The sequence below is a fragment of the Lissotriton helveticus genome, chromosome 10 (genome assembly GCF_964261635.1).
Source record: "Lissotriton helveticus chromosome 10, aLisHel1.1, whole genome shotgun sequence".
Taxonomy (NCBI): domain Eukaryota; kingdom Metazoa; phylum Chordata; class Amphibia; order Caudata; family Salamandridae; genus Lissotriton; species Lissotriton helveticus.
In genome coordinates this window covers 367,954,754-367,972,060 of record NC_136071.1, presented here as the reverse complement: position 1 = coordinate 367,972,060, position 17,307 = coordinate 367,954,754, and the positions used below count along the sequence as shown (strand labels likewise).

The window sequence follows — 17,307 nt, the reverse complement described above, 5'->3', positions numbered from 1 at the left end:
TGTTTTTTGTGCACATTCTTTCGCTTCTTCACATTATGCAAATAACCCCATACAAATGATTTTTTGTGCATTCTGAGTCATCGCAGATCAGTGTTAGACTTGTGTTTTTGTAATTTTTTACAGATTCCCCCTGACGAAGTGCTATGCACGAAATGCATGGGGGATAGTGCTCACTTCTGTGAATTTTTGAAATATTTGGACTATGAACCATTTATGTATATATCTTATATGATCAAGGATATTTAATCATATGCTGGAATATGATGATCTTACATTATAACATTGAAAATTAAAAAGATATCATAACGATCTACAACACTTTTCAGTTTACTATTTTTTACAAACTATCTACGCGCAAGGTCGCCATTGGAGTGCAGGAGGTTTGACCTTACATGGTGTAAGGCTCTCCAGTTGAAAGAGTTAACAGCAACAGGTGCTGGAGAAGCAAAAGGGAATGCATTTTCTGCAATAGGCAGATGGTTTGGAAACCTAGATGGTGGAATTGTTGGAAGCATTTTGAAACCCTTAGTGATAATACTTCTTTGTGGATTATTTCTGTTTGTAACTTCTAAGGTATACAAACATGCTTAAGTGAAAAAAGGTAGTGAAGAGGTAGAGAGCAGACATGGAACTAGTGGTTAGACAGTGTTAATACTATGATGACAGGAAATTTGTGGAGGATTCCAGAAGAAATATGATGAAAAGAACCAGTTTGAGATTTGTCCATCTGTTAAGGCATTGCAATGATGGCTTGATTAGCCATCTGAGTGTAGGTTGGTGCAGTGTAAAGTTGATCACTCTTTACACATCACAAAATACGGCACAAATATGTTAACAAATACATGATCAAGAGAAAATTTTGCATCCAATATTGCTGTTAGTGCATTCATTTTAGAGTTAGAGACGTTACTCACATTATGTGTGTTTTTACACTAGCTGAATGAAGTCCTACTTAATTAAAACATTCCTCTTTTAGTAGATAACACACTTACTATGAAAAATAAATTTGACTTTCATAAATGTGTGCTATAATATAACTAATGACATTTAATGACATAAAAACTAGATAAAACATCCTCATATTTGTAGAATGTGATTCTGTTTAAAACAATAACGTTTATGTAATATGTGCACTAATGTTAAACGTATATTCATTAAATGTAGTTCTTAGCTATACTTACGCTTGATTAATTTGAAGATTTACTATATGCCACATGTAATACAAATTCAATACAAGGTACTAAAAACGTACATTAATTGGTGCTTAAAAGTGCCAATGCATATTAAATGTTCCCATTGAGTTAATACTTTAGCTTGTCCTGAAAACGTAGGCCTATATTTCATCATGCTGCATTTTATAAACTACTGTTTTCCATTTTCTATTAACATGATATTTCTTGCAGGTATTCACATGCATTGTTGGTTTAGAATAGGTACATTACTGTATTAGAGACAGAGGAGAGAGCTTGAAAAGAAACCCCCCCCCTAAATAAGTACAGAGGAAACTAGAGCGCTAACTAAAAGGCCTATTCAGAAATATATGTCAAAACTGCCATGAACATGAGAAAGGGATGTTTTTACCACATTCAAAGTGTGATTTTCTCTGTATGCTGCTGTCTGCAACGTGAGAAATGGACAAGAACAATGAACTCCAGATGATGAGGCATATAAGGGGTGTTTCCTAAAGGCTTTGTGCGATGTGACATAATGTTCACCCCAGTTGAGAGTGAGACTTGTTTCAGATTCTTTCTTGGAGCCTTTCAGTTCCCCTTCAGATATCTTTAGAACTCTACAGAGCCTTCCCTGACCTCAGAACTGCTCTGCTGAACCCTTCTGCAGGCTTTATGTGGATCTCTCACGTGGATTCCTTGTAGACACCTTCCCTGATTCCCGTCTACCTGAATGGACTTTGAGCAGTTCAGACCTGAACGCTTTCCTTTGATTCTCTCCCAATTGTGACTTAAGCTAATACTTTTTGCTGATTCCTTGAAGACACTTGACAGCGCTTCTGAAATGGTAGCACCTTCCCACTTGATTTCCCTTGTCTTGTCATAATTTCCTACATGGAAATTCCCTGATTTTGATACTTTTAGGGTACCAAATTATCCCTTTCACCTGGACTGGATTTAGGCGACCTAGATTACTAATGTACAGGAGAGAGAGTCCTAGACCATTTTCTGAGCATCAAGTATTGATGCTGCTCTTTTGTATTTGTCTGATACTAGTCCACCCCAATTTCTGTAGTAGTGTAGGCCTTCCCATTGCTATTCTGTACCTTTATAGCATGGTCTTAAGAGTTGTGATTTCAACTTGATTATTAATTTGTAATACTTCTTCTTGCCCTTGACTACTCATTCCTGGTCCTCATTGTGTAACCAAGTGGGTTGCACTGTTAATTGAAATTTGATTGAACGTAAATGCTTACTTCCATCACCTCTCAGTTGGGTTAAAACATTTCTTCAAAGGACCAATGGGAAGCAAGTGGGCCCAGAATATGCTGTATCATAAGTTACTTGATTCATGTGTACCAACCACCCCTCAGATGCTGTAGCACGTTTTTATAATGCATGACTCCCTATGACTCTAATGATTTCATAAGGCAACAGGTACCATGCATGCCTGGTGTTCATAACAGAGCTTTTGAAGCATTGAGAGACAGAACAGATATTTTATATCCGAAGACTTCTGTGTAGTATATATGTTTGAGGCATGAAAGAGCAATAAATTGTGTTCCTTTAATTTTGTTTTGTTTCCTCGCAAAAGCAAGAAGCCACTGTTCATAATCTTTACCATGCACTTCAAAATAAGTATGCAAGATTGACACATTCAGCTGCTCTCTTCATTTCAAATTTAGCGCAAATATTTCAAAAGGGCGTACACTTGTTTGGCATAATTGTAAAGTATTGGTTCTCATGTTATGTCCCATAGAAAAGTTTGCTCTCCTCCTAAGCAAAGAATGGTTACTGGAAATGCCCAAAACATGTCGTGCAGGATCTACTTTACTTAGAATGGACTCTTCATGCAGCTGTTTGTTAATCAGTTCAGTAATTTTGAAATAATTGTGTTACAAAAACGGGGAATGCAAGGCTTTTAAGGTTCATCCGTTGTAGGTTGGATGGTTACTTCACAAAGTCTCCACAAATCTGGGTTTGATGGTAATCAGTTCAAAAATACTAAAATCTCATTGGAAGAGGTACCAGTTTTCGCTGTTGGCCATTTCATCTAGCTTCGGAGATCTGAGTTATGTGATTGGCTGAATGTATATACATATGTTATTGCACCCACCAGTGTACAAGGACAGTGACCAGTGCCTAATCCTGGATCCTGTGTCACAGCAGAAAAATTGGGAGGCCTAGAACGACAAGACTCAGGAGTTACATTCCCAAACTCAATGCGGATTTAGGGTGATTTACGCATCCAAAGAAAAAAATCATGGTTTGTTGTGAGTGCTATTATAATGGACCTAAAAATACTTGCAGATTTGGCAACACTGAATAAAATTTGTGTCGGCATGCCAGGGCTCTGGGTCATAAAAAGTCAAAGCTGCAGAGCAGATACTCCTTCCTTACATATCTTGTGCCCTGTGGGATGCTAGAGCAGAGCTGAGAGTCAGTGAATATGTGCTCCTGCCAAGGAATCAAGGTGACCACTATCTTGTTCCACAGAGCTCACATTAAAACGTATGAGTTAAAAAAATTGCATAGCTCACACTGATAAGAAAAGATACAGGCCACAGTGCTGAAAGAGGCTCTCAAGTCAGATGCTTAAAATGTCTCCTCATATTGAAACAAATGATAGTAAGAGGTTGAAGTGGCAGCTTGAACTGAACTGATTTGCTTGCACTAAGGTCAAAAGACATTTGAACACATTGTGTGACATAATACACTAAGGGGCATATTACCAAGCAATAGCGATAATTATCGGTATTGCTTGGTTAGAGACAAAATTTTACCGCTGAGCTGCGGCGATTTTTATCGCAGATAAACCTTGGTATTACCAAGGTTTATTGCAAATGCGATAAAAAACGGCTGCAATGCATGAATATCGCTGAAAAGTCAGCAATATTCATGCATTACCGAGCTAATGCTCTTAACCATGTTATCCACCTCCCATTGGATAACATGGCTAAGAACTGCTCAGGGCAGGTGTTAGCTTTTGGAGATATTCGCGCTTAGCGCGAATATCTCCAAAAGTTGGTAATAGGAGATAGCGATGTTAGCGACTGTTTCCAGTCGCTAACATCTTGGCACGCCCACTTTGCATGTCATTAGTGATAAATATCACTGACATTCAAAGTAGGGCCCAAGATGGTCGCTATCTCCTACTAGCTGTCGCTAACTGGTGTTAGCGACAGCTAGGTAATAGGGAGATAAACCCCCTTGATAATATGCCCCTAAATTCATTTTTTAAGCCATTGCATCTAAATACACTAGTGTTAAAGTGGGTGCTTGGCATAGGGAATCTCTTACCATTCCAAATTTTAAAGTAAACAAAACGTATTTAATTAATTGTTTTTAATATAATTAGTTTTTATGTGTTATTTCTTGCTAAAAATATGACACTTGTATTTGCTGTATTTGTCAGTTTTTGCATAATATGAAGGTACGAAAATAATAAGGCCATAAAATAAATAGACGGTATTAAATACACAAATCAATGTAAAAAAAACACATAGGGCCCAATTCACAAAAGTAAAGCGAGACAAAAGTCTAACTTTATGAATTTCAGTATTCAAAAAGGGCATTTAAGAGTAGTAAAGTTAGACATTTCTCAGTTTAACTTAAGTTTTGGTTTCAAGTCTAAATGAGTGCAAACTTAAGTTAAACGGAGACAAATGTCTAACTTTAATACTCGTGAATGTCCTTTGAAAAAAACAAAAGTTGTAAAGTTAGACTTTTGGCTCAGTTTAACTTAAGTTTTGGTCTTAAGTCTAACTGAGACCAAAACTTAAGTTAAACTGAGACAGAAGTCCAACTTTGCTACTCGTCAATGCACTTTGTGAATACCCAAGTTGTAAAGTTAGACTTTTGTATCAGTTCATCTAAATACACTAGTGTTAAAGTGGGTGCGTGACATAGGGAATCTCTTACCATTCGAAATTTTAACGTAAACAAAACGTGTTTGATTAATTATGTTTTATATAATTATTTTTTAGGTTTGTATTTCTTGCTAAAAATATGACACTTGGATTTGGTGTATTTGTCAGTTTTTGCATAATATTAAGGTTCGAAAATAATAAGGCCATAAAATAAATACACGGTGTTAAATACACAGTTCAATGTAAAAAAAAAGCATAGGGCCTTATTCACAAAAGTAAAGCGAGACAAAAGTCTAATTTTATGACTTTCGGTATTCACAAAGGACATTTACGAGTAGTAAAGTTAGACTTTTGTTTAACTTAAGTTTTGGTCTTAAGTCTAAATGAGTGCAAACTTAAGTTAAACGGAGACAAAAGTCTAACTTTAATACTTTTGAACGTCCTTTGAAAAAACATAAGTTATAAAGTTAGACTTTTGCCTCAGTTTAACATACGTTATGGTCTTAAGTCTAACTGAGACCAAAATTTAAGTTAAACTGAGACAAAATTCCAACTTTGCTACACGTAAATGCCCTTTGTGAATACCCAAAGTCGTAAAGTAAGACTTTTGTCTTAGTTTACCTTTGTGAATTGGGCCCCTACTTTTGGAGTTCAATATGGACTGCAGTTACTGGAACATACTGTTTAATCATAAACTCCACAGTGGGAACATTTAGTCCTCGACCTGCTGCCTTGTCCTGTATACAAGTTCTGTGATTTCCCCCGTGGTACACTTTGCATGTCCACTGGGGTGCAGATTTTTGTGTACATGTGCGTAAATATATGTGAATGATATTGAAGAGCTCAGCAGTACCAGTATTACAACGGATGAGTATATTCATATTTGTAAATTGTGTGCAGCACACATGTGCATCACAGGAAGCTGCTGAATACTGCATAACTTGTGCTTTGTTATTTTTTCTACCTTTTATATAGAGCTTGAATTAGACCAGCCTTTGTCTTTTAAAGAAACGATAGAAGATCTTCGGTCGCAGCTACATACATTTTGTAAGACTTTTTTTACCTTCATTTTAAGTAGGCATTAACTATGATTTGTGAAATACTCTTGACCCGTAGGAACTTGTTCACAAAGAATACTTGGTATATTTTTAATATAGCTATGCTAACGAGTCATGGGCTGGATGTATCATTATACTAGTCGCAAAATCGAGCTGCAATTTACATCCAGTGTTTTCGTGACAAGTTTTTAATTTTGTGACTGATCTGTAAACTAAAGGTCTGTGTTTAAAATGTCTAAGTGAAGTAGATGGCAATCCAACATTTGTGATTACTATTCGTTAGGGAAGTCACACATTGTGATTAACTACGGAGGGTTAGCAGGCCACCATATCTGCAATTGTATCTAAACAAAGAATACTTTTTTATTTTAAAGTAACCTGATGTTCCTTAAAGGAAACATGCTACTTGTAAAATAATCCTTTAAAAAAAGTTTCTTTCAAAGTTGGCATTGGTCCCTTGGAGCACTACCCTTTCTCACCCAAACTTTTCCCCACAATTTTTAAATTGGAAGGGGTCCAAGGGGACACTTTCCCTTTTGCCAATTGGTTACCACTGGAACTTGGGTGTAATCATTTTTTCAATTCTTTCTGACCTTAATTTCCATTGCAAACCATTGATAGAGGTCCTTTCAATTCAGTATTTTGAAGGGATGTCCAATTTTGTCCATAACATTCCACTTCCAAATGTTGAATCAGTATCAACCCGCAATTCCATTTTAGGAGTTAGTAATAATTTACTGACCTGAAAATGAGTTTATACATATGAAAAGCTTTGACTGTGGTCACAAACTCTAATTCAGAGCATTAGCAATTGTAAACATGGTTAGTACATCTGGCCCTCGTTAGCTGCAATAGAGAGCGAGAGACACAAAAACTTTAATTTTCAGTAACTGCTTTCAAATACATAGGTGTCTTATAGGGATTGAAAATGTTATTTTCCAACTGAGAACCACTTATCAAATTTGACATGGTATATTGTTTGTACACAATTTGCATTTATCTGTGTTCAAGAAAGAAAATTTCACGAGAAGCACTCTACAGAGGGAAAGGAAAGCTACCCCACATTATGCATGATGATTATTGGTGAATAATGTGACAATACAAATACAGCACACAACAATTGCTCCATTCGATTATGGACTGTCCCAGGCTTCCTAAAGCAAGCATGGGTGAATTCATTTTTAAAAAAGATAACCTCTCTGAAGCCTCTTAACTGCAGTAATCTTAGTTCCATTGGAACGTTTGAAGTTTTCCCAGAGGTAAGAAACCTTACTGGAGGAGCATGACAGCCATGTTTCACACTTATACGTGAAACATGTAAACAACCCTCTGCCGATGATTCTGGGCTTGGGGTTGGCTTCCGTCACTACTACCATGCTTCTTGATATCTAGAACCTTTTCCTTTCCTTTCTGTGGAGCAAAGGAACTGACAGTATATGTATAAATTATAGATGCCTATCACGGAATAACCAATCATAAATACGATTTGAGGGGTCAGAGCACATGCACTGGAGTCCTGGTCAGCAGGGACCAGTGCACTTCAAAGTCGAAAAACCAGTAGAATCAGTCAAAACATTGGGGGGCTGATCATACCAAAAGAGGTACTTTCTTACACAGGTCAAAAATGTATTAAACTTTGACAATGTTAAACGCAAGCAAGAAACACTGCCTTACATAACCAAAGTTACAATACTTTTATGCAAGTTTTATATCCTTCAGTTTACATGCCAGTATTCTTTGTAACACTAAAACTGTTTGAGTGATAAAGGAAAATATGCCCTTTAGGAAACGTGTGAAATGTTTCTTGTTTCTCATTTCTCACTTATAAATTAGTCTTTGAGGGCTTAGGTGTCCAATGGTGGCGTGCACTTTAAGCAAGCATTGGCAAAGTGAGTCTAGTGTTGCATGCCAATCTTTGGCTTTGTCAATGTCTGTTTCATTTTGTCTTGTCCTGGATTTTTCAAATGTTATTGTTTGGTAAGCTGTATATTTAAAAACAATGTCTAAAAGCAACATTATTTTTTGGGTCCAACATTGCCTCAGTTGTCCATAGTACTAGAGGGGAACTATTTTGTGTGTGAGTGTGCTTGTTGTGAAAGGGCAGAATGCTGTCACTCACAAAGAAATGTACCAATAACTGAAGTGGGCTGACCAATTCCCTCATGCTGTATGCTGTAGTGGTAGAAAGAACAATGTGACAGACACAATAACAGACTAATGGATGAAAAGGTCTAGATGAAAGCCCCTGAGAGAACGTATATTAAACATATAATTTTAGTGAGATTAAAAAATCTTGGCTAGTGTAAGACCTAAAGAAATATATAAATGTGGATAATGAGGGTCAATGGATGGGGTAATGGGTTGGAGATAAGATTTGGGGTACGGGATTAGAGTTAATGTTAGATGTAGGTTTTAGTAGTAGTGTTTGAGGTTGAGGTAAGGATTAGGCATTGAGGTTAGGCTTAGGGCACAATGTCATGGCTAAAGCTAGGGGTGAGATTTAGAAATGAGGTTGAGTTAAGGTTAATATTCACTGTTATTGTTGAGGAATTGTGTAGGGTTTGTATTAGTGTTGGAACTCGCTCTCGGGTTGGGTTTAGGGGTGCTTACCACGTAGCAGTATTGACAGTCAGTAATGTACATTGTATATTGATGAAGTTCTAAGTTTATCTGGCAGTGTAAACATTAACTGTATAGTGGTTGTAGATGTTGTGATATGGGTTATTCCGGGGGGCCATCACTATAAAAAGGAGAGCTTCAGGGATTCAGTGATGGGATTGATCTCACCAGTCCTGCAAACTGGCTTCTGGGAACAACTTAAAGCTACATAAAACATTTCAATAATAAATGATGAATTACAAAGTTTAAATAGTAAGATTGCTCTCATTTATGGACTGCTTCTCATCTTGTATTAAAATGAATCTCCAGATGATATGATGTTTGCTGTTGGCACCGAGTATGAAATAGGTACATGATCCATTAATTGATAAATGAGTGCTGGTCTCATGTCTAGGGAGCAGTGAGGTGCTGCAGGTGTTTTTTGCATTAGCTCCCACCCAGTGCTGGTGTGTGTAGGAGGTCTGCATGCACCTGGAGTTGTCCGGCTGCTGCAAGTGTTTTGCAGCTGTGTGGTGTGTTTCACACAGTAAATATATACTGACAGCGCGTGTAGGTGAGGTAAACATGCCAGGAAACTGCATGTTGCCCTATAGACTCAGTTTTCGATTAATTTCTCGCACTGTCATTGACTGCTCCTGCAGAATACTTAACTATGCATCAGCGGTCATTGAGCAAAAAAAGATTTCAATATGTGGTTGAGTATAAATGGGCATCTCCTCGAGGACGTTCCAGCACGGGGGTAGTGCATGCTTCTTCCTTTGCATGGGTAATATCATCATTGAATGATATTTCCATTTGAGAATAATGCCATGAAAGATTCCTGTCAGGCAAATTTTTTTAATATCTGCTCCGAGGTGGCAGTTTTCATGACAGATAAGAATACTGCCAGAGCACTGAGCCGAATATCCAAATTTTCCTGAGATAGACCTCTTAGATGCTTGGGAAATAAAGAGGAGTTAACAACATCCAAAAGTTCAGTTTACAGTGTAATCCATTTGGCTACACAGTGGGGCCCCAAACGTCAATAAATGGGATTAAATGGAGATTTATTACAAATTCAAAGCCAGACTAATGTATATAAGTCTCAAGAATATATTGTAAAAATACAGAATCACTACTGGCAGACCAAATTGTCGGACAAAGTTTAACCTCAGTAACATGAAGCATACAAGGAATTCAGTAACTTCAATACAGAAAATAAGGAACAGAATCGGATGATCAGTATGTGATTTCTGGTCCTCTTGCCTATACATCAGAAAATCAATTTTTTCCAAACTAAGCCTAAACTAAATAGCACTAATTGGGGAAACCCGAAGTAGATCCGGTAAAGCAGGAAGGAGTCAGCATTGTAGAACTTCTGTAAAAGGTCTCCCAATTCCAAGTATTGTATGCATAAAGCCATACAACAGCAATATAGCAAAGGAGCCTGTATCTCTCAGGATCTCAGGGAATCTGCCTAAAGCTTAAATATGACCACTAATTAAAACTTCACAGAATATTTAAGAAGTTCACATCAATTGTCTCAGTATTTGTCCACCTTCTCACAGTAAAACTTGGTTGTTTCATCTCAACATCAGAAAGTCCTTGGATTCATCCACTCTCCATGAATCAGGGTCCTCATTTTGGTCATTTGCCAAAAGTTTTCCTCCCAACCCTCACTATCTCTCATACTTAATGTGCCTTTCACTAACTATGAGATCATGTGAACGCACCTGCAGAGAAGAGAAAAACATTGCAACCTAGCAAACTTTCAATTTGAAGGTTAAACTTTAAAGTCAAAATGCTTAAGGGATTTGGTCAACTAAACATAGCAAACATTTCAATGCATGTTTAATGCAGGGTTATGGATATGTATACAGTTAAAATAATTCTTGATACTATTCAAATAAATACGTGAATATATGTAATGTCAACAAAATTACTCAAACTACATCAACGCAGATATATGTGCAAACTGCAATTGGGTATTACTATAAGCAAAACATTGTATGCACACTCCGAAAAATGTCTATATTATGCAGTGAATGCACCTTTAGTATTTGAGACAGGTGCAACTCTTTACATTTATGTCAAATACACAAATATATAATACTACATGCATGTATATATGGCTTATTCATGACGTGAAAGGTTAGAGTCAAAATTACGCTGGTGCAATCCCTTCTCTCATGTTGGATCAGGCCATCACAACCCAAAATTTGAATCTTGTGAGATGAACCAACTAAAGCCTTACAGTTTTTAAGATCTCATTTTTAGATTCTTCTAGATGTTTCATGTTGTCATAGTTTTTACTCTGACTCTCTTCTAGCTCCACATCTGTTCGCTTCCTCTTCACTTCCAGGTTTACTTCCAGGTAATTATATCCCTTAAAGATCACAATTAGGCATATTACACAGAGCATTTATTGCCAGAGGTTTCAAAATAGCACCCACAATTCCACTTCCTAGGTTTCCAAACCATTTTCCTACTGCAGAAAATCCACTTCCAGTGGATTTGCAAACATCTGCTGCATTCAACTCCTGCAACTCCTTACGTAGGTCAGAAATATTCATTATACATTTCTTTAAAACCTTACTTTTGTCAGGAATGTAGGTGCAGCATTGCTGAACCTTAAACATTTGATAGACTTCACCCTCCTTTGTGAGCAGGATGTCTAATGCAAGCCGCGTTGCCAGACCATAGACCTAATAGCTACCATTTCCGTATCTATTACTAATAATGCTCCCGCTGTAATAGTAGCCAACTTATCCACTACAGTGGACTACTTTCTAATCTTGATGTAATTCAAAATCACACACCCAGATGGGATAATCACACCAAAAATGTCTCCTCCTACTTCTCCATCCCTTACTCTTCACTTAGACCTGGATTTTATTTCTCATTCAGGGTCACTCAGATGTTTCAAACAATAACACTTTGGAAAAACTACACCTAGGTAGCATGTACCATACCAGCCTCTGAGCAACATAAAATGGCATGTCATCCACAAATAAAAGAAACTCCAGGAAAAACAGGATCACCACCCATCAAAAATAAATTCCAATTTCCCCTAACTTTGAATATATGGTTGCACTCACTCTTTCCCACAAAGTGATTGTCAAATGATGATCTCTCCACATATATAGACAATTTCCCTTTATATTTCCAATCTAGGGTCAATACGACTTGATTTACTGCTACCTGATGCTCTATTTCGTCCTTAGTCCACTTTTATTCATTCCTAATGTTCTTGTCTGTTTTTGATCTAGATTCTATACATCGCCTGTCTTCAACTAAACATAGAAATGTATTTTCAACCTCTGTTAGAAGGCAAGACAAAATTGTGTCTGGATGCCTAGTCATTGCATATTGGCATGATGGGTTTAAAGATACTTTTATTAATTCCAGGAAACTTAGCATTGGGGTCAATGCAATGACTAAGGTGCTCAAGTATGGGGACTTCTGAAAAGACTAAATCCTGATTTGAAAATTAATATTCAAAATGCTCATCGAAATACTACAGGTAACACCATAAATCAAAGGGATGTGCAGATAAGTGATATCCTCTGCAGCTGATACAGGCAATTGTTTACAAATGTGGAAATCCCTGGCATCCATTATGTTAATATACTCATAAAGCAGTTTAAAATAAGCCTTTGCACAATAATCAACTCTAGATGTATCGACATGCCATTCAGATTCATGTAATGGATACAAACATTTACCTCTAGGGGGTGAGGGTTTGGGCTTCACGGACAACAAAGGGCCTCATACGATGTCAGGCAGAATGCTCCGACCAGCGGTCAGTGGCTTTCTGTCTGACATGGTAAGTTTACAGTTTGGTGGCTGTATTAGGAGGAGTGATTCCCTGAGGAGGGATTCCAGCGTGGTTCCGATGGGCTTAAGAAGCCCGTCGATGCATCTGAAAGACAGCATAATCCCTTATTGACAGCACTTCTGCGTCAGGATTTTGAAGTCAGTTTCCAACAGATATTCCATGTTGGCCTTTCCACAATGGGGCCTGGGGGGCACCTATCGTTCCCCTTTAAACATACCTGCACCGTGTGGCAGGCACTGCAGGGTGCCTGCCCGTCGGTGCAGGGATGTTCACAAACATCCATTTTTCAATGGAAGTTAGTGTTGTGGGCCTTTCCTGCCGACCAACAGACAAGAATCTTTTCGAAAATGGATGTTTGCAACTGCCCTATGGACGGTCGTGTCACAATCCTTAGGTTGGAACCACTAGCCAAAGATCAGGCGGTACCAACCCGGAATGGAGTCGGCAGATGAAAATCCGCCTGACATCATAATAAGGTCCTTAGTCTCTACCGAATGTCGATGGATATAGCCCTACAAGCAAAATGGTCAGTACTACAACTACAACTATTAGTGTGCCTATTATTATGTACCTATGTCTACTAATTCTAGGACTGACTTCCATTAGTTATCTAAAACCCAGACCGTTGTGTGGAACTTAGCAGGAGCAGAGTCTTCTCTGTCAATTTCCACCTGTGAAAATGGCAAAACCAAAGTCTAAGTAATATGCAAGAATATTATCTTCGAAGATCTATGTGATTCTTCCTTAGCTCTATTTGTGTACTTTTCAAGGACAACCTTACACCTCTTCAGCTGCCTCTGGCCTCAATCAATCAATCAGGATTTATAAAGTGCAGCTAATCCCCCAATATGGTATTCAGGTGCTTGCCGCCCCTTAAGGCTTATTCGAACAGCCAGGTCTTATAGGCCAAATGGAATTCCCGGAAGTGAGGTGATGGTCAGGATATGAATGGGGAGGCTGTCCCGGGTTTTTGCTGTGGTGTGGGAGAAGAAGCATCCTCCACTTCTGCTTCAGTAGATGCAGGGAGTATGGGCAAGTGAAAGTAAGGTGGAGCGTAGCCTTCTTGATGGTTGATGGAAGTTTAGGCAGTGGTTAATGTAGGAGGGTCCTTGCTTGTATAGGTCCTTGTGTGTGTGGAACAGCCACTTGAATTCGCATCTCCTCTGTACAGGGAGCCAGTGGAGTTCCCTGAGGTGGGGTTTTAATGTGGGTTAACCAGCGAAGGCTGAGGATGTGTCTGGCTGCAGCGTTCTGTATGGTCTGAAGTCTATCTAGAAGGTGTGCAAAGATTCCTACATAGAGGGCATTGCCATCGTTCAGTCGACTGGTGATGAGGGCTTGTGTCATGGTGCGTCTTAACGTTTGGGGGTAGCCGCTTAAAGAGCTTATGTAGCATGCACAGAGTGAGGAAGCACGTGGAGGAGACGGAGTTGATCTGTGATTTCATGGTGAACTTGTTGTCAATGATGATTCCGAGGTTTCTGGCATGGTTGGAGGGAGTAGGTGCAAGTCCTAGATCTGATGGCCACCAGAAGTTGTTCCATGTGGTTCTGCTGTTGCTAAAGATCATTACTTCCATCTTGTCTGTGTTCAGCTACAGGTAATTGTTCTGCATCCAGTCAGTGAAGTTTGTCATGAATATGTGGAAGTTGGTTATGGTGGGGCTGGGGTCGTTGGTGAGTGAGAGGATGAATTGGGTTGAGACCGTGGGATCTGACGTTGTTGACCAGCAGGGTCATAAATGCATTGAAGAACGTGGGGCTGAGGGATGAGTCCTGGGGGATCACTACAGGTGATCTTCTTGGGTTCAGAGGTAAAAGGTGGGCGTGGATCCTCTTGGTTTCTCTGGTGAGGAAGGAGGTGATCCATCTGAGTGTGTCTCCTTGGATGCCGATGTGGTGGAGTCCTTGAATCAGTGTGAGGTAGGATACAGTCTTGAAGACTGCAGAGAAGTTGAGGGGGATCAAAGCTGCTGTTTCTCTTTGGTCGAAGAGGGTTCAGATGTCATTAGTGGCTTCAATCAGGGTGGTTCAGTGCTGTGATTACTGCTGAAGTCGGATTGGGAGGAGTCGACTAGCTGGTTCTGCTCCATGTTTGACATGAGTTGATTGTTGATGATCTTTTCAAGTACCTTTGCTAGGAATGAGAGAAGGGAGATTGACTGGTAGTTTTTACTTTAACTGGGGTTGGCAAAGGGTTTTTTGAGTAGGGGCCTGACTTTGGCATGTTTCCAGGCATTAGGAAATGGGCAGTGGTGATAGTGGTGTTGAGTAGGTTAATGAGGTCCTGGCCGATCCTTTTGTTGAAGATGCGGTGTGGGCATGGGTCTGTGGGACCTTCTGAGTGGCTGTAGTTCATGGTGGCGGTGTTGTCCTCTGTGGAGAGGGTTTTCTAGGTGGTCAATCTCTGGTTTGTGTCAGTTGCAGTGGTGGTGTACCTGTCCAGGAAGTCCATAGGTGTGGGTTGGGGTTCAAAGTTTCTGTATATGGTTGTGATCTTGTTGTGGAAGTGGGCAAGGTTGAAGGTAGCTCCTGTGAGGGTGTGATGTGTTTTCACTGGCAGCTGGTGTAGGAAGGTAGCTATCTGACTATATGGTTACCCCCACTTTTTGCCTTGTGTTTTGTGGTTTTAGACTCAGTTGGGCTGGGACACTGCTATTCAGGGCCCCAGTCTATCTGCTTTCTCTATAAAATGGACTCCATGTACTTTAGATACATACCAGATTGGTTACTGGGTCACCCTTGTGAGACCCTGTATAGTGTACCATAGGTACCCAGGGCATAGGTGCACCTTAGGCCTACCAGGGGCTGCAGCATGTATTGTGCCACCCCTGGTTAGCCTTCCAAACTGACACCACAGATCTGTCCTTACAGCCTGGGTAAGGTGGTGTAATCACCCCTTACTTAGATATAGTATACCTATATCTATATAGACATATAGAGACATATGAACCTATAAGTCACTCCTATGGCAGGCCTTCACAATCCTGGAGGCAGAGTGCTTGGTTTTATGTGAGAGGGTGCCCTAGCATGAGCTGAGCACCTCTGCAGCTTTCGGAACCATCTCCTTATAGCTGTTCTATGATATAGCCATACCATATACTCTTAAGTGCATTATAATCCTTGCGGTTAATGCTAACTTTGCTTTGGCTTTATCGAAACATGTTGTGTAAGGTGTCAAACACTTTGGAATACTGCCCCCCGCCAGTCCTGGTGGCAGGGGTAGCACTCCACCCTTCTAGAGGGAGAAGACATGTAGTTACTGGTTTACCCGGTTAAAGTTAAACAGAGCCTCCGCATCACAAAATGGATGCTGTTGCCACAGACACGAGTCTGCCCTCCTGCTGCTGGATGAAACTCCGGCAGGGGAGGCCTGGACAATAGGTTTCCTGTCCAGGGAGGTGCTGGCACCTCCCCAGACAGGTTCTTAGTTTATTGGGGCAGGGAGGGTTGCATTCAGTGAATGTTTTCCAGACACTGCCTGGGGCACACAAGGTGCTCCATGCATTTCCCAATTCAAACCGGTTGCTGGGGCACTCGGCCCCAGCTCTGGCATGAAACTGGACAAAGGGGAAGGGGTGTAACCACCCCCACCCAGGGTCCACCCATAGGAGGGACCTTAGAGATAGTCCAACCACTAAACGTACTATAAGAGTAGAATCCCAGTCCCTAGGACTTTAGATTACCCTGGAAGAAACTCTGCAACATATCCTGGACCTTCGACATTCCCTTTTGACTGGAAGATGGAAGAAATCTCCCTTGTGGACAAGGAGTGACCACCCTGTTCAAAAAGGCACCTACAGCATCTTTGCCGGTCTGCATTTTCGAAGCTCCCACCGGATCCTGAAGAATCTGCGACACAGGACATAGACTTCCAAACATCTCTGACCCCGACCTTCACTTCCAGCAAAGCTGACACCCGTGGCGGACGCTAGAGACTTGGGACCGGAACTCCTGATCATCCTGCATTTTGCTACTTGCATCAACTTCCTGAGGTATCCCGAAGTTGTGCATTGGGGTGCTTGAAGCCCCATCTCCGATCACCTTTTGCACCAAAGCTCAGAGGCCCACACTCCACAAGTGCCCCGTGGGCTCACTTTTTGCATTTCAGCTCAATGCGTCTTTGTGCTTCCTAGTCTGTTGGCTAGTGAGCCCCCAGAAAAACCAATCTTGAAACTACTTTGTTTTCCTGGTTGCTCCCGGCTTGCTCCAGCTTCCCTGCAAAGGAGAAGTGCCCCAAACCTTGCTGGTCTGCACCAAAGCCAATCTTGACATCTTGCATGGATTGTGTTTGCCAAGGCTTGTTGGGTCCAATCTGGATACCTACACAGCAGTCAACTAGATCCTTTTTGGGACAGCTAGAATCCAGCTCCTGGTTGTTGTCAACACCTCCTGGTCCTCGTGGCTGAAGGGATAAACTTCACCTTTTCACCTGAAATCACCCGACATCTGTTAGCATCTTTCTACCACCGCCCTGGTCTTTGGCTAGTGGCCCAGACTCTGTCTCCTCTGCTTTCAGGTTCTTCATATCTACGATCCACCCTTGGATCCACCAGGACACTTTTCCTCTGGTCGCCTGCAGCACCTCTTCACACCTCCATTGGAATTGACGACGAAACCCGACACGAAAAGACACCTATGCACCCGGCTTCCCTGGGTGAGGTAAGGACGAGTACTCCGGTGCTCCCGTGGGTATTGACTCTCCAAGTGTCCTAGTCTAAAAGGGTTCCATTGCAGTTCACCTCCTTGTACCCTTAATATTTAAAATTGTAACTT

At 40.4% G+C, this 17,307-nt stretch overlaps 1 protein-coding gene across 2 annotated transcripts in view; it reads left to right on the top strand.

Moving 5' to 3' along the window:
• Positions 1-17,307, top strand: part of LOC144784005 (GTPase IMAP family member 7-like) — a 574,682-nt gene that overhangs the window by 142,649 nt on the left and 414,726 nt on the right. The window contains exon 4 of one of the 2 annotated variants that reach the window (XM_078662716.1): positions 6,014-6,085. The exons of the other annotated variant lie outside the window; for it this stretch is intronic. Within the exon in view, the coding sequence (XP_078518842.1) occupies positions 6,014-6,085 (72 nt within the window). The remainder of the gene's footprint in view (positions 1-6,013; positions 6,086-17,307) is intronic. 2 annotated transcript variants of the gene reach the window in all.